This window comes from Fringilla coelebs (assembly GCF_963513975.1).
Source record: "Fringilla coelebs genome assembly, chromosome: 15".
NCBI classification, from domain to species: domain Eukaryota; kingdom Metazoa; phylum Chordata; class Aves; order Passeriformes; family Fringillidae; genus Fringilla; species Fringilla coelebs.
This window is the reverse complement of record NC_140041.1, coordinates 4,549,563-4,567,855: the sequence shown is the minus strand read 5'-3', so window position 1 is coordinate 4,567,855 and position 18,293 is coordinate 4,549,563. Positions and strand designations below refer to the sequence as shown.

Here is an 18,293-nt window from a genome sequence, read left to right as displayed (position 1 = left end):
TCAGCTCCCCAGAAGTGACCCAGCAGAGCTGACTAGGCACCAAAAGTGCACAGCAAGTCCTGGATGTGCAAGCCAAGGGGGGGCCAGGAGCCCGCCCATCCATCCATCCATCCATCCATCCATCCATCCATCCATCCATCCATCCATCCATCCATCCATCCCATCCATCCCATCCCATCCCATCCTTGGAGCCCACCAGAGCAGGACTCTGCCCTCCCAGAGGCTCAGAGTCACCCTGGCTCTGCTGGAACACCTCTAGGGAGCTGTTAAAGGACAAAAGCTAAAAGCCCACACTTCTGTCTGCAGGAATTCAGTGCTCAAGTCAAATATTGCTGCTTCTGAAATTATTTATCACTGGTAAATTCTTAAAAATGACTCCTTACTAATTCTCAATACTGGATGTTGACTTCTCAGATAAAATTAGTACATAAATGTCTGTACTTCACAGCTTTATCCTGTTACAAACTGCATGTTCTTTCTTTGTAACTCAAATGGCCTAAAATGCAGACTTACAGAGCTTGTGACCTTTCCAAGTCCACCCATGCAACGCTGCCCTCTGGTTTATTCTGTTTTCTTTAGAGCAGCCCCACACAGCATCAAACACACTGTTCCAACACTTCCTCTCGCCTCCCAAAACCATTTTGCTCACATATATAAACAAGTGCCAGGTTGTCCCCTTGCCCCCTCAGCCTGCTGCCCACCTGGGGGTTCCTGTGTCCTGAAGGCAAAGGGGGAGAGGGAAACAACCCCGGTGTCAATCACACAATATCAAGGGCCCTTAAAAAAACAATGGAGAAGTTATTAACTGTGAAATTCCTGCCTTCCTGGCTCCAACCAGGCTAATCATATTCCTTCCTCTGTCTGAAGCTGGGATAGGAGAGAAACTTAACTATTAAGATTCCCCTGATTATTAAAACACAGAGTGAAAAGCAACCTGGAAAGAAACAAAGCTACCAGACTAAACTGAAGATGTTTATCAGGATCATTCTCTGAAACAAATTGAGCAAAAGACCTACACTTTTTAATAGTAATTATATTTTTGCTTTATTCCTTGTCTTCTGGAAAACTTCTGGGTGAGTAAAAAACCCTCAAAATTGGTAGGAAAAATTTCTATTAGTTCTCAAGGCAGAGGTCATCTTTTCCTGGAGGAGAAACTTTCTGTGGGGTCTGATTTCAGCTGCATCCCTCACACTCACACCACTGGAAGGGTCCCATCCAATTCTGGTTCCCTTGTCTCACAGAGCTCCACTCACAATAAGAGCAAAGAGGAGCTAAATTTAATCTCAACTGAAGGCATGAACAGCATAGATGGAAAAGAACAAAATGCATATGGAAGCAGGATGAGAACATTGCTCAACTTGCAGCTATTTTAATCTTTTTGCAAGAAGAATCTAAACCAGACTCTTTGCTACTGCAGAAGAAGAAGACATTCCAAGAATCCTGCAGTGTTCCACCCCTCACAGGCAGAACCTCCCTTCCAACATCACCAGAGCAAGGCTTTAGAAGGTTCAGAAGAATTTCAGGGTTCAGAAATCAAACAGGTAAAAAGAACACCTAAAATATCAGACTTATGCATTTCTTATACAATTAGTTGGGAGAATATGAAAAAGCTTCAGTGCAGTCACAATCCTTGGCTTCTCACTCATTCATGTACAAGGTGTACAAGGAGAGGGCCTGAGAAGCAAAACAGATCACACCAAATATAATTGTAGACTACACAATTTGAGATATTTTTGAGATACTTTTGAGATAATTTGAGACACAGTATTATCAGCTTCATGCTTTGTTCTCACAGCTTCAGGACAGTTTTACTCTGAGTAAGAAACAATCAGAGAAAACCCAAACCCCCTTTTCTGCAAAGTTTCAGTGAGCTGATGCCCATTCACCCCACGAGAAATTTGCTCCTTCAAAGTTCCTCCAAAGAGAGACTTGCCTGCTTCCCACAGACTATGGAACCAACATGAAAGCCCAAAGGAAAAGCAATGCAAGAATCATTTGTTCAAACTGGACACAAACTGTGCAGTTTTCCAATGCAATTTGATTTCTCATTATGCCACTGACTCTGTTTGAAAATTCTGAATACCATAACATGAGTTACCTCAGGCAAACTGCAAATATTCAGGACCTGAGCAGAAATCACCACATTTACATGGCAAGGGAGGAAAAAAGCAAAGGACGTGGCTCTGCCAGATAATCTCATAGTAAAAATCTCTTCTGCACACCTTTGTTTTTCATTTACAATATCTTGCAGTATTACACTAATATTAGTGAACACATTCCACCCAGAGTTTAAGCTGATGCACAGGCTCTGACTTAAACCTGACAGTTTTATTATTGTCTCCAAATAGAGCAATTACCTGGTTTTAACCCCACAAATGTGTGATACCCATCAGCCTCCAAATCCTGTCTGCCTTTCTACTGAGCACTGCCAGCTTTGACCCAGATCAAAGCACTTCATCTTTTTCATGAAGTAAGGAGCACTCAGTTCCTTTCCACAGAAGTTCAAAAACTTTCAAGTTTAACATCCATATTCACATTGCTGCCTATTACACAATTCATTCTCCAACAGAAAAATAAAGACTACAGTGGTTTTACATTTTTTTAATGGGTAGCTTTAAAGGAGCAGCCCTGCTACTTCAGCCTTTAATATCCAGAAATTATCCAAGTAACTTTGGGTTCACTCCCCAGCTTGATATTTATTTTATGTCACATCTTTCTTTTGGCACTGTCCCTTTTTCTCCTTTGTTGTCAAGAGCTCTGTGGCTCTGTCATCCTCAGAGATGTGGCTCAGGGAACACGATGCAGTTAACAGAGTTCCTACAAGTTACTTTAAGGAAGAAGTGGTTACATCACAAGCTTGGGCAGAACCAATAAGCAATAAAAATGACTTAATGCATAAAAGACTGAAATAGAAAGACAGGAGTTACTGAACTCCAAGGAGTAACTGAGTTTTTCTTTGGAAGCACTGGCTTGGGAAGCAGGAACAGGAGCACAGCCAACTGCCTGCAATGGTTTCACCAGAAAATCCTATTAGAGTCAAGAAATCCGTTGTGATCGTTAATGTAACTTCTCCTTTGCTCCATATCACTTCCTCTTGGTAAGGAAAAACAGTCAAGATGCAGCACCCAGTAAAAAAAGACAACCTTATCCATTACTTTCTGTCATCACCTCTTTCTATTACTGCCCTAGGAAATAAAGCCAGATGATCTATAATGGAATTTCAATAAGGGCACTCTGAGGAAGCCCAGAACAACCATATTACAGGATTATGGTGTGGGATAAATGAACTTCTTCATCCACATGATGTGTTATTTCAGAAGCTTTTACAAAAAACCTGACAGAGATACCACTGCAAGTTGCTAAGGGACCATTTCTTGAAGGAAAACTGTTTATAACAGTTATAACTCTGAGATCCCTTATTACAAACTTAGCAGGCTGGGTGGTCCTGGTTCACATTTTCAAAGCTGTCACAAGTAATAACCTTTATTACCAACTTCTCATTAGACTGAAAAAGATTACCTCCCCTCTCTCAGAAGTGCAGAGTACATGTCTGTGCATTTCAGCAGCACAGGAACTGGGGCTCTGCAACACTTCATAGCTTTCAATATTAGAATCCTTTTTTTTTTTATTAAGTATCTCCTTATATGAAAAAATCTGAGATTAGGATGGAGGACAGAACTACACAGACAGTTCCTGGCTAGGAGCAAACTACCAACACTGGCAAGGGAAGCAGGAGGAACAGGTTTGAATTTCAACTTTTCCCAAAGCCAACGTGAAAAGACAAAAACATCCTAATTGCATTCTTGTGATCATCAAAAACTGCAATCAATGCCCTAAAGTGGTACAGAAATGGACACAATCCTCAGTACCAACCAAAGGGAAAATGAGAATAAAGACTCTAAGTGTCAGAGCAGGAAAATCTTTACATCCAGAAGAGGCAAGCAGAGTGTATGCCCAGTCTCTGAACACAGCAGCAAGTTTACACAACTACTGAGCTACAAACATGCACTATTGTAGCTTATACCTGCCTGCAGAAGACTTTAATGTCCAGAAATTAACAATTCTTTTCAACTATCATTCAAAGAAGCCAAAAAGGCTTGACCCACAAACCCTCAAGCAGAGATGGTCTCTGCTGAAGCTGCTTCTCAGTTTCTAAAAAGCTTTTAGAAAGTTCTCCTATTTCAAATCAGAAAAAAAATAGGAACTCACACTGTAACTCCAAAACATAATAGAATGACAGAAACAAGGTTCCTTTTTCATTACTCCACTGACTATTGTGAAAAGAACAGGAACATAATCCAAGAAACAATCTGCTGGAGTACCCCTAAATGCCCATAACTTTTAATATTTCATCAATTTTTGTAAAGACAGACTAACATAGACATGACTAAACTGTTTTTTAACCCCAGTGAGTAACCTCTCCAGGTCAGGGCTGAAAGCCTATGAAGAAAGGAAAAAATAAGTTTTAGCATTCACCTCTCCAAGCCATGCTGGCCCTGCTGTCAAGCCTTAAAAGTTTGTATTATTTCTAGAAGTTGGAAATTGCTGTGAACAATTAGGAGGAAAACTTCTAAGTACAACTCTTATTGTCATTTCTAGCAGAAGGAACAGAACCCTGCTCCTGTCTGAATAGCACAACAGCAGCCCTGCTCCCCACACCACCCATATATAGTAAGGAATGCTCAGGGCACTGTGGTGCTCCTTCTCCCAGGGATCTGTGCCAAGAAGAACCAGGGAAAAAGGAAAACTTGCAGGATCATCTCAAACTGGATTCTTAAAAGGGCTCCATCCTCCCAAGCCAATGGAACGGAGTGAGGAAATGATGGAGTGGCACAAAGAGCACACTTGAGTCCAAGGTGACAACCAAAAAGCCAAAACCAATGAGGCATTGCCCTGCTCAAACAGAGCAAACAGAACCAGTTCCCAGCTGCTCTGCCAGCAGGGGAATTACCTGGCACAGCATCTCCTGAGGAAGCCACAAAGGTGATCAGGCACAAAATCCACCTTGCCTAAAAGCTGAGAGCTCCCAGTTTCTGGGATAATTCCTCTGATCCACTTCTGCTCTCCCAGAAGGTTTTCAAATGCAGGGCTCAGCAGTTTGAGGTGTTTCAGCATCCAGCAGCTCCCATTTCCCTCCTGTATCCCTGACATCTATTCCATTCAGAGTCACCAAATATGAGTATGAAAATGTCCATGGAACATCCACAACACCTGCATGAACCCTAAAATCCTCTCCTTTTTTTGGGAACCTCATGCTAGAACACCTTGACAGAAGCAGAAAGATCCAGAGATTATCTCCAAGGAACTGAGAGCACGACACTGACATGAAGCTAATTCTAGCCAACATGGACTGGTTTGTTCTGTTCCATGTGGAAGGAAGGTGCAGCTTGAGGGGAGCTCCAGCTCAACAGACACGGCCAAAATGGAATTGTGCCACAAAAAAAGCAAAGCCAACCCTGCACTGATCTGCTCCATGGCAGAGAGACTTCAGGACCTTCATATTCATGTATTCTCCAAGAACAAAAGGAGGTTAAGTGCTTTGAATTCATCGTGTTTCACTCAGGAGCAGGATTATTTAAGGATTGCTGTGCTCCACAGCATGAAATTCAGCCAACACTTATGGTATTTCTGGGACAGCAAGCAGCATAATCCTTCTAATATGAGGAAGCTCAAAGAAGCAAAACCCTTTTGATGAAATTATTTAAGCTAAATAAAGTTCACCCAAATAATTCCAGCCCACTGATGCAGCAGTTCTTACCCAACAGTCACACAGACACTTAAGCATTTCCTACAGATCTGGAAGAAACGACTGCTTAATCCTGAAGTGTTTTGCTTAAACAAATACCCCCATAAATCTTCACCAAGTATAAAAAAACCTGCTAAAAACCAAACAAACAAGGCAGAGCAAAGGATAATGTTTAAGAGCTGTGATGCAATGTCCAGTGCTGATCAGCTTTTCCCAGTGAGTTGTGGCTCAGGGCAGTGGAAGTGTCCTCATCCCCCTGGCTCTGTCACCCCTGCTTCAGGAAGTCAAGAATCCTGCGGTTACAGAACCTCTTGTCCGCATAAATGAGACCCAAATTTGTTTTTCCACGAGCTCTCGTGGGTCAGTGACCTATTACAAAAACGTTTTTTGATGAAATCAGGTTCATTTATTTTCATGTTGTTAAAGTAAACCCGGTTGTTTTGTGGCCCTGCTCAGAGGTACTAATGCAAACCAAACCCTCTCACTGAAGCCTTGCATCCTGCTCCTGCCCTCAGCCTCCCCTCAACTTTTCCTGTCTTTGGACTCCTCCTGTGCTGGCCTATTGACAGAGCTGCTAATGGCTTCCCTTGGAAAAGAGGGGCCAATTTTTAATTTTTTTTTTTAATAATGTTTGCAAAAGAAATAAAAGGTTTGCTCTTGGACCAACCATAACCAAGAGTTTGGCTGTCCAGCAGAGGCTGAGGAATGTGTAACTGTGTAATTATGTGCTACAGACAGAGCAAGCCACCAAATCTGATGGTATTAGTGCCCTCTAGGAGCCCACAGGACACAAATACAGGAATAGGGACTATCATTTATCCAACTGCACTTACCCTACTGGAAAACATCACCTCCCCACATGTTCAAAGAAGTGGTTTCCTAAAATGATTTCATTCACTGAATAGCCCCCAGAGGGTGAGGAAGTGACAGCTACTGTGCCATTTTAACACTTATTTCACAAGAGTCCCACGACAATAAACACAGAAATAGGGATCTTGGACAAAACCCATGGGCAAGAAAGAGTGGCAGGGATTTATCTTTGAACTCATAACTAACACAAGCTTAACATTTTTTTGGTGGTGGTGTTATTTTGGTGTGTTTTTTTGGTTGTGTTGGTTTGGGGTTATTTTTGTCTTGCTAAATAAAGAAGGTCCAGTAGAAACCCAAAGCAGCAGGTATTGCACAAAGCTGGTCAAGGTTCTCTGGTTCCTTTTTTACCTTTTTTTTTCCATTTTACCTCCAGACTGTGTGGACAAGCCTACCCCTTGCGAGGCACTCATCAATAGCAGGAGGATGAAATTTTTACCATTTCAGAATGCCTGTGCCCTGCCATCGAGCACAATTCCAATTTCAGGCTCTGGGGTGCAGGAACCCACATCATCCCACAGCTGGCACACATGGAGCAAGTTCTGCCAGGCTGACTGGGGGATGGATTTCCTCAATTCACCTGCACCCACTTTTTCAGTCCTCAGCCACCAAGTGCAGCAAATGCAGGATTTGTTTTCTGGCAAATTGACAGCTTGCTGTAATTTCAACAAGGTCATAAGAAAAGGCAATTTTTAGCTAAGAAATACAAAATGTTTTCAAGCACATAACCTCTGCAGAACAGCAGCTCACCTGTGCAGAAAGGACAGGTATTTCAAAAAGATATTTCAATGCTTGCAGTAATGCTTGATTAATTTCAATAAAAACTAAAGTTATGAGCTTTAATATAAGGAAACAAACCCCAACATCAAGATGCAAGCCACAGGTGCCTCTCATGTGAGGTGCCTCCCTGCCCAGAGCACAGCTGAGCACTGCTCCTTTCCAAGCACCCACAGAAGGACCAAGCTTATCTCTAAAAAAAGCCCCAAATTTATTTATTTCATGTTTCAGCTTTTCCTTACTCTTCTCTAAGTCATGTTCCCAGTGATGCTTCTGAAAATCAGCTGACCTTTTCACATGGTGGTTTAAACTACTGAAACACTCAGAACAGAAGCACAGCCAGCTTTATTAAGGCACTGAACAGGACAGTGGTTTCTGTACGAGCAAAACACAGACTGGGGCATCTGAAAATGACCCAAGTTTGGCTTCTAGAAGTCATTTCAAGCTTTTTTTTTTTTTTTTTGTTTCACCACAGTCATACTCCACTAGTGATCTATACTTACACTTGAACCACTGTGTCTCCCAAAAAATAAACAAGTTCTACCTGCAAGCCCCTATTGGCAGGAGAAGGTAAACACTAATTAATCTTGAGATAGTGAGCCATGGACATTACAGAAGTGTCTCTGTGTGAATACAGGCTACTTGGTTATTCTGGTGCACGTTTATATTACACAATATTCAGTCTTAACCATGAAGAAATTCATATTATTAGAATTTAAGTAAAAAGAAAAAAATCAAATTTTTGGTTTTTTTCTAAAAAAATAACATGAATTCTCTAGTTTCAAGATTCTAGTTACCTCAGCCCTGTGGTAGATCTTTTGAAGAAAATTCAGAGTTGCTAGGTATAATTCCTGACAAAACTGGTGGCTACAGATATGAAATCAACAAAATTCAAAGGGAAATCCACGTATTTCAGATTATAAAAATGTTAAGACACTCTTAAAGCTTTAAGTGTGCTTCATTTTGGGATGTGCATTTACTGCTCACAGTACGTGGAAAATTATCACTCCTGATCACTACAGCCAAAATAAGGGAACACTTTCTTCTGAAAAATTAATATAAATGATAGAAGACTTTATTCCCCATATGAATTGGGATGAACCAGCCCTTACTCAAGTATTTTGTCCCATCCTGAGGTGTTGAGAGAATCTTGACTCTATATGGAAATGTATGTAGCAGACATCTTGCAACATTCCCTTGCAGAAAAAAAATGACTTTTTGTACTAATAGCTGCAAATCCCCCTCCTGCCCCAGTTTTATATTGATTGCATGTCTGAAGTGAGGGAACAGCAAAAAAAAAAAAAAAAAAAAAAAAAAGAGCTCCTTTAAACAAAAAAGAACAATAATCATTCCTGACCCTATCTGATCCATCACTCACACAATGGACTGACATTTCTCTCAATTACTGGCACTTAAACAGTGCAAGAAAAATACATCTCAGTGAAATCTTCCAGAGCAGGCAGTGCACAGTATTGACAGATAAGGGAAGCATGTGAGCCATATCCTGGGAACATTTCTTTTGGCTGTTTGAGCCAAGAGCAGCACATCATGCTGAATCAAAAGCAGCAGTCAATTAACGAGCTTCCTCCTTCCTTCCAAGAATCAGCCAAGGTGAGCTGTCAGCTCCAGCCCAGGTGAGACTGGATGCAATACCTGCACTCCTCCCCCAGCTGACTCAAGTGCACCACTCACATCCCATCTGCCAATATCTATTTTGCTATTTTATCCTTTTATTTGCAGCCACACATTCGCCCATGTAGATCCACCAGAGCAACTCTGTCCTCACTCCTGGTTTTGTCCTGAGTGATTCTAAAGGTAAAATACCAACCACACAGCTCAGCAATCCACCATCTGCATCCTGCATAGCAGTTTCCATCATATCTCATGAGTAAAATTGGTATTTATCATTTTATCTTCTTGTTGCAATGCACATTCCTCGGGGAAGCTGCTGATTTTGCCTGGGTTTTGTTAAGCAAAGTCTTAGAAGAAACAGGAATTCCTTACTGGTGACTTCCTCTAAAGTCAGACACCCAGTGTGAGCTCCTGCAGGGGTGAAGGGCAGCTGGGAGAAGATTAAATTCCTCTGCTCCAGGCATGATAAAGCATGATTTATTTTCAAATTTGATTTGGGATTGCCAAAGCACCTCGGCCCTCTCTATGGAAAGGACAGCACATCCCTGAGACTTAAGAGGTGGTCAGCTGGTTCAGCAGGGGCAGAATTAGATTTGGAAAAGAGAGGCAGTTCAGTTTCTTGCAACAGGGTAAAAAAATCAGCAGATCTCCATTTCTGGGGCTGACTTCCAGCCCAGCCAGCTCCACATCCCATTTGTATGGTGTGTGCAGCTGCACACAGGGCAAGGATGGATCCCCCTCCTCTCCACCTCTGCCAGCCTCCCACCCTCCCCACCTGGGGTTTGGTGTACCCAGGGGAGGCACCTTTGGAGAGTCTGATTTGTGCACTCTGCAGGAAGGGTCTGTGAACACCCCCAGGGAACAGCTGAGAGGGGATCCAGGGGATCAGACACCACCAACCTCCCTCCAGAGCAGGGTCAAACTGGGAAATTCTGGGAATAACTAAGGAAGGAACTCCTGAGCATGGAAAGCTGCTGCTCTATTGCAGCCAGGGTCAGAAAACAGCAGATGAAGCAGTGATGATGACACGGCCCACCCTTAAGCAGTAAAAAGTGCATTACAGCCCCTGGAAACTGCAGGGTCACACTCCAAATCAACACAATTCTTGAACAAAATAGTCAGACTCTACCCATGCAAGTTAAAACAATTAGTCTCTCAAAACAAATTCATGAATTTACCATTACCATGTATTTTTTCAGAGATGCTGTCTGAAAGGGAAGCCCTGAACAAACCCCAGACTTGAGAGTAAAAACGAAGGGAATGGACTCAATCCTGTAAAAATTCTGCAGCACCAAGTGCTCCATGAGTGTCCCACCAGCATCCAGGAATAAAAGCAGTAACACCCTGTCAGATACTCCCACCCAAAACATTCTGGCTCCTCATGCTGGACTTCCCACAAGGTAAACAGTCACACAGACACTCATGTGAGGAGCAGTGCTAAATTGGCTTGAAAATGCAAGGTCAGAGATTGCTTTGTCAGATATTGGTTACAGGACTATTTTTTTTTTAATGACTGGAATAATTTCTAAGAGGATGTGGATAAAAAAGTTATCAACAATATTAATTCAATATTAACCAATAAATATTAATTAAATTTGCAGGCATCAGCCAATGCAAGAAAGAGCTCTGCAGTGCTTAGCTCACAGCTGCAGGCAGCACAAGAGCTAAGAGCTAATCCATCCTTCCAACCAGGGGACCAGAACACACCTCCAGGTACCACAACCTGAATTTCAGTGCTGCTCATTCTTTGCCAGCTCCCACAAGGAGTGGTTCAGTTCCAAGTGGTCTCTGATGGGAACAGCTTTCCCTGACTTACAAAAGATGGCACCAGTGACAGCCAGGCTGTGAGCTGGGATCAGACACCACAGGGCTGCTTGTCCCCCGTGAAGGCAGCTCCTGCAGCAGCAATCCTGCCCAGCAGGGAAGGGCAGCTCAGGATTTGACATATCCCACACCCAGTTCCTCAGGAGCCAGGGAGATGCTGCTGTCTTTGGGGGGAAAGCAGAGCAATCCATCACTGCAGTGTGCAGAGACACCTCCAGCAGCCCCTGGGCAGGCTGGCAGCACCCCTGGTACCAAACCAACCCACCTGTGGTGGCTGGAGCAGCAAGAGGGAAACACACAATTGAGAAAACCAACCAAATACCCAGTCACAGCTCTAAATCCCCTTTAGGGTGACTCTGTTCTCCTGCATTTCCAGATGAGCATTTCATGAGCACGGATTTCCAAGGGGATGTGTTACCCACCGTGCCACAGGAAAAATGGGGACTGAAAACAAGAAGCAATCTTTTTCTGAAAGGTTAAATTTGACCTGTGTGACATCTTCACAGCTCCTTGTGGCCTCTGAAACGTGTAGTGCATGCAGCTCCAGCAGGAACACCCAAACTGCACAACCCTGTGTAAACACCAGGCTCTGCTCCGTGCTGCCAAGGATTGCCTTTGTTTACAGCAGCAAAGAGCTGCCCAAAGCTTTCATTTCTTTCCCAGCTACTCTGAAGCACCTACCAACCTCTCCACTCAGCATGGTAATTGTGGAAGATGCTTTTTGTATTGCATGATTTATTTAAAGCATGTCCAATCTCAATTTATGAAACCCAGATTGTGAAGCACCACATAACAATTTATTCTTTTCCTCAGCATCTCTGGTCACTAACAGCAATTTTACAGTACACCGTGCCAAATAAATCCACTTTAATACCTCAATCAAGCTTTTGGGAAGCTGCTTACAAAGACTCAATGCACAGTAGCATCACTGCAGCTAAAAATCAAACCTAATTTCCATTTTGACCTGTGTCTTCACACACACCCAACCAAAACCATACCAGGGTTAAAAATCTGGATTCTAGCTTTTTGCTGTTTTCTTAGAGCTAATTATTTTTCCCCAACTTTGAGAAGATTTGATTTGGCCACGCTTATACATTTTTCCCCCCTCCTCTAAACAACAAAAACACAGTTTTAGTGTTTTCAGATGTTGAGATCTTTTATGCTTGCTAAAGACACTAATTTGAGTAGAAAGAAGCAGCCATCAGCCAAAGTCCATTCTTTTGAAGATTACAGAGCTACGTGACAATTTCTGGCAGTTGGCCGTGGAAAAGTCAGGATCTGTTGGTGTCTTATATCCTGCCTCATTTTTCACAGCAACGTGTGACATACATCTGGCTCTGGAAGAGATGTCAGCTCATCTCTCAGGCCCACCAATTCGCCTCTTGATCCTCCTGGCACGTGAGATTTCATCATTTATCTAAAAATCCTACACCGCGTTAATAGCAAAGCGTAAAGGTGAAATGGTGAAATCCAAAACAGGGGTCAGCTACCTCACCACTGATCTTGGTGTTCTGGAATAAAGCTCTACAGCCTTGCTGCAATAAAAGCACTGGAAATGTTTGGGCTTTTCCACTGTGGTGAGTACCACTGGTTTTTCTCAGGATTCTGGATCTTAGGATTCAACAGAACTCACACTGATTTTTGGGCTGGAGTCCTTCATTTTCCAAGTGCTGAGTACAAACATGCCAAAAAAAAAGAAGTGGTTTCTACCTTCCCCTTCCACAATGCTTCACTTCTCAGCTTCGTGCTAGCTTTCAATTCAAGACACCTTGCATGATATACATGATATTCTTTCTTCAACTGATATGGCCTGATTTTACTGAGCCAATATTCAATTCTGATAATATCCTCTTTCACTTGCATTTAAAGCATTAATGTCCCACCAAAAAAAAAAAAAATCAGAGTAAATCCAAATAACTGGAGGACCACCCCCATGGCAGCAGTGGGTACCAGCTCTAAAGACATTTTATTTCAAGTTTACTTTACAGGACACGTCAAACAAAATTTTGCTGATTTGCTCAGATAATAAGGATGGAAGTGCTTCAATGCCCAAACAAGTGAAAATAAAATGAGCTCTAAAATTCACCTGAGCCTCAGCCCTTTGGAAGTTTACCACAAGGAGAGGATTGGAACATACTTCCCCTGTTACTTTGAATGAAAACCTTTATATGTGGTATTCTGCCAGGAACAGAAATTACTCCTGTTCTTTAAAGTTTGACCCAGTACAGCTGCTTTATTTAAAAATAAGTAATGATTACTTTTGCATCCACTTCAATAGATCAAAAAAGAACATTATTCCAAAAATTGAAGCAATGTAAGTGATTTTTATTTGTTATTTGAAAGAAATTAAATGGAAAAAAGCCAGGTTTTTTTTTAAATGCAACCAACATACTTTCTTCATTAACATTTTGCAATGTTTGACAATACTTAATAAAATAGCTTTAATATTACCTAAAATGTTGCAATTTAGCCTTTGTGAGTGACGCCAAACTTTCCACAGTCCACCCTCCAAAGCCTACTCATAGCAAAAAACCCAGATTTATAGTTTTGTCCTAAAAATGATTTAAGCTAAAATACCAAAAATTTGCAAGTTTCCAGACCTCCCTTTCATACTACATTAATTTAGGAAATATTTTAATGACAGGCAATCCTAAAAGAAAAGCAGAGATGCAGTATGGTGAACAGGCCAAGTTAAGAGTTCGTACAGGGAAGAAAAAAAAAAAGGAAAAAAGCTGAGACTTTCAAACATCACAGACTTAAAGAGACACTATTAAAGGTATCATATTTCCTGCCTTCTGCTTTCACATTTTATATTGTTCTCATTTGCTGGCAGAGCAGGCTCTGCAGAAACACACAGATGACACTCGAGTTTTGTTTCTGGCTACCAAGAGCCAGCCTTCCTCCTAGAAGTTTTACAAAACTCCTTCAAAATTTAACTACCTGAACCTTTATCTAAATATAGGTGTGAGAAAACTACAGGAATCTTTATCTAAATATAGGTGTGAGAAAGATTTATTTATATATGTATACACATGTATATAAAATGAGCTCAAAACTACGACTTGGTAGTTAGAACACTGACTCTTCATGATGATATATAATGTGAAAAAACTCTTCTACAATGTCAGGCTATGCTTAATTTTAGAAAATTAAGCTGGGGTTTGGTTTCATGTTTGTTTTTTTTTTTTCTGAAATAAATCAGCTATGGCAAAACATTGCACCTGAAAGTATTTTTTATTTGCATACAGGTGCAAATCTGTTAGAATTTAAAACTCATCTCCCTTATTGCCATAGATGGAGCTTTCTGATTCATGACAAAAGTACTGGGTAAATTAATTTTAAATGTTCAGCATACTCATTAAACAACTCAAATGCAAATCTAATCCTGAGATCATCTGAAACAGCTTTAGTACAGCATTAGCTCAATACTCCAGACTTCTCTTGAGTAATTGCTGGTGGGCACTTAACTCTTGAAAGCTGCTTTAGAAAATATCAGTGGGAAAATAACAAGTCCTACAAGAAATGCCTGCAGATAACAGTTACCAACCAAGCATAAAAAGCCTGCATTCCAAACCAGCTTGGGATATTGTTCTGGTCACCTACCTCTAACAAAGAGCAATTCTCCAAGGTATTTCAGTTCTACAGAGATTTTGTTCTGCTCTTACCATAAACAGAATTAATGATGATGAAAAGGAGCACACCCAGCTAAGAGCAGCAATTGGGTGCAGAATTAACTTTGTCCTTTTTAAATATTAAATTTATACTCCTGCAGGGCCAGGAGTTTCCAATAAACTGATTCTAGATTAAGAGACATCTTATATTCACCTTCTCCAAAAAAGAAAAGAAATTAACTTAATTGCTAGAAAAGCAGAGGAAATCTACAATCCATCCTCCACTAAGTCTTCCTTGATACCCTGGAATCCACTGCAATCACTGGCATTATGCTACTTCAGAGGAAATTAAGCAAATCAGAAAGCTAAATATAAAGGCAGTTTTAGAAATACTGCGGTTCTCAAAGGAGAAAATTTAAATTTCCATCAGCACAGACATATGTAAAATACAAAAATATATAATAATATGAAATTATTATTTTAAAAAATCCTTCCCCCACATACCAATTTTAAGACTTGCCCAAATAATATCCTTCTGGTAATGTTATTTCACTTCCAGTTCTATTTTCTTGGCAGTCACTCTACATTTAATTTCAAGTATTAGCTATCATGTAATGTAAATTCAGCTGTCTTTAAGAGCATATTTTAATTTAATCAGGTACTCATCTCTCTCTTTCTTAAAGAAAGTTAATTCTATTATCATTATATGTTATGGATGACCATTAAGAGTGAGGTAGAAAATGTGCAGCTTTTCCATAGGTATAAATACAGATACTTACAGCCTTTCAAGTTGTTTCAGATCCTGAAAAGCTCCACGTTCTATCACACTGATCTGATTTTCTTCCAAATGTCTGCAAAAATTCCAGAAACACCGGTTCATTTTAACAAAATAGAAAAGCATCCCCACTTCTCTTCAAACATTACCAAAATGCTTCCCACTTAAGTATCAATACCAGTTTTAATTGGAGATTATTAAAATCATCAGGGCAGAGGAGCACTGTTTCTCTTGGTCACTAACAGGAAATTGATTCCAAATTTTCCCCCTGACCTCCACATTTGGTAAATATTTTTATTCCTAAACCCCTGTAACCACGTTTTGCTCAGAAAGGCGCTGCTCTGGAGGCTGGTGGTTACACCCCTGGGACATTCCTCACCTTTCTGGGATGTTTGTGTGCCAGAATTGAGATAACTGAATTGCACAGCCCACAACAGGAACCCACTCCATGGCAATGTCAGTCCAGACCCTGCCCTGCACTGATTTCAGCCTTGCTCTGGAGCAAATCCCCTGAAAGTGCTCCCAAGGGGTTCCACCTCCAGGAACAGCAGCTGTGACCCAGCCCCACTGCACACCAGGGTGTAAAACCACCTGGGACAGGTCCAGCTCCCCCTGGGGCTGACCCTGCTTTTCTCCCCACCTGACACCACCACTGGGACAAGCCACAAGCCAAGGAAACTGACTTCTCTCTGATTTGCAGGGGATGCTGCCATTCAGAAATGCCAAAACTTCTGCCACAGCAGAGATGCTCCTGATGGGTGAAGGGGAAGCCAAGGGAGAGAGATTCCAACAGTCCCATCTGAGGTGACCTTTTCCCTTCCTCCAGCACACACCCATCCCTGCTTCTGTGACAGCACTAAATATGTAGCCAGGATATTTTATGAAAAATCCTTTCTTTAGGATTTTTCCTCCTGAGAAGCTGAAAAGCCTCAAAAACAAAATGTGAACAATGATTGTCTGCTGCTGTGGAATGCAACAGGTGGATCTGTGATTGGTCTCGTGTGGTTGTTTCTAATTAATGGCCAATCACAGTCCAGCTGTCCAGACTGTTTCAGTCAGTCTGAGCCTTTGTTATTCATTCTTAGCCAGCCTTCTGATGAAATCCTTCCTTCTATTGTCTCAGTATAATTTTTAATATAATATATATCATAAAATAATAAACCAAGCCTTCTGAACATGGAGTCAACTTTCTCATCTCTTCCCTCATCCTGGGACCCCGTGATCACTGTCACACTGAGCATTCTGTGTAAACACCTCTGAACAGTCTGCACTCAGGGAAAACCACTATTCCTGCCTGTTCCACAGCAACTCCTCTGCCCTCAACCCTCTGAGGATGCTCAGAGCTCTGCACTGGACAGGAGCTGAGGGTGCAAACAGCAAGAGAGGATTGCACAGGTAACACCAAGGAGGTGAAAATATCCAACTGCAAAACTCCAGCACATGAACGAGGGAGTCATGGTGCTTAAAGGACAGGGAGGAAAACTGTGTGAGGAAATAGAAAGGGATGAAGCTGGAGGGGATGAAAGGAGAAGGTGCACAAAGGGTTATTTTGAATGTGTGCTGTTTGCTTGACACTGGAGGGGTTTTTCCTGCTGTACAGAGCTGAGTTTCCAGGTGACTTGCTCCTGGTCCTTATTCTGATGTGTGCAAACAGAATTATGCACCTTCCTAGGAACACTGGGACAGGCTGCAGATTTCTCTATTCCCTCTGTACCCCCCAGCAAACAGGGCAGGGAGGAAAAAAGGAAAAACAGGGGTTTAGTAACAGAATTATGAAGAGACTGTAAGAGAAACCAAAGAAAATAAAGGAAAACCTGAAGGATGCTCTGTTCTAGTGACTTCTGTGGCAGACACCACACTACTCAAAGTCTGAGCAAATGAGTTACACAAACCTGGAATGAACACAGGACAAAAGCACCAAAAAGCTCTAAAGATGGCACTTGTACATTTTGGTTATTCCTGAAGGCATAAAAGACTGCAGCAGCATTAGGCAATGTCTGACACACTGCAAACCCAACCAAACTGAAACAACTATTGGCATTAATATAGTATAGAACATGTATTTTAATAAGACTCTCAAAATGGTATTGACAGCTGGGATGGGAGCCAAGGAAATCTAAATAACTGCTCTGCTAGAGATGAGAGCAACACCACAAGAATGAAAAGTCTTCCCATAGATTTGAGGTGTTCCCTCAGTATTTGACAACTTGTTCATAAGTGTTAAGGTAGCAGGAGCAAAGACTCACCTTTTCCTTAGCAGGACTTAAATATTACTTTAATTATCACTAAAGAACTCTAACAGTTCTTTGGTTGCAGCTTTAGGGGTTTGCTTTAGAGGACATCCAGAGGAAAACTTCTCCTCACTAACTCAGCAGTGCTGTTTGAGGCTCATGCAGAGAAAACAGGAACCCAGGAAGGACAAAGTCTACATCCTGATGTTCAAGGCCCATCTGTAGGTTAAGCTCTTGACAGATACTGAGCTCCTGAGACAGCACCATCTGAAATCTTGGTATTTACGACTGTATGTTTTACCAAAAACCTCACCAGTCTCCTTGTGTCCAAGTTCTATAGCTATTCTTGATCAACTTCTGCTTAATACCATGCAAAATGCTGTTAATGGGACTGCACCTTACAGTGGCCAAATGCTGAAAGTCCTGTTTGCTATTGTCTCAATGTAAGTGAATTATGCCTGGGTGATTGCAAAGCAGACCAAAATCTTTAGCACATGACTTATTCAAAGCTAGTAAGCAACAACTGAATAGCTCTGAAACTGCAGTCACTTTAGTATAGAACTAAAATTCATTGCTTCACATGGCAAACTGTTCAGGTTGCCTGGCTTGAAAGAATACCAACAACTGAATAATGTGCCAAAATTACTAGAATTGGATCCCTGGAATTAAGGAAATCCTAAGATAGTCACATTAATCCTAAGATAGTCTCATTAAGACCAGACAAGTTTGTGCTGTACTCACAAGACACGAAGATTCTTCAGCCCCGTGAAGTCTGTCTTTGTAATTCTTGTGATGTTATTTTTTTCTAGATCCCTGCAGAGGAAAAAAAA

The 18,293-nt window shown here is 41.5% G+C and overlaps 1 protein-coding gene across 1 annotated transcript in view; it reads right to left on the bottom strand.

The window, feature by feature from the left end:
- The window catches only part of SLIT3 (slit guidance ligand 3), a 478,838-nt gene that overhangs the window by 439,353 nt on the left and 21,192 nt on the right, over positions 1-18,293 (bottom strand). The window contains exons 3-4 of the mRNA XM_084215502.1: positions 18,205-18,276; positions 15,237-15,308 (exon numbers count right to left, since the gene is read on the bottom strand). Coding sequence (XP_084071628.1) covers positions 15,237-15,308; positions 18,205-18,276 — 144 coding nt within the window. The remainder of the gene's footprint in view (positions 1-15,236; positions 15,309-18,204; positions 18,277-18,293) is intronic.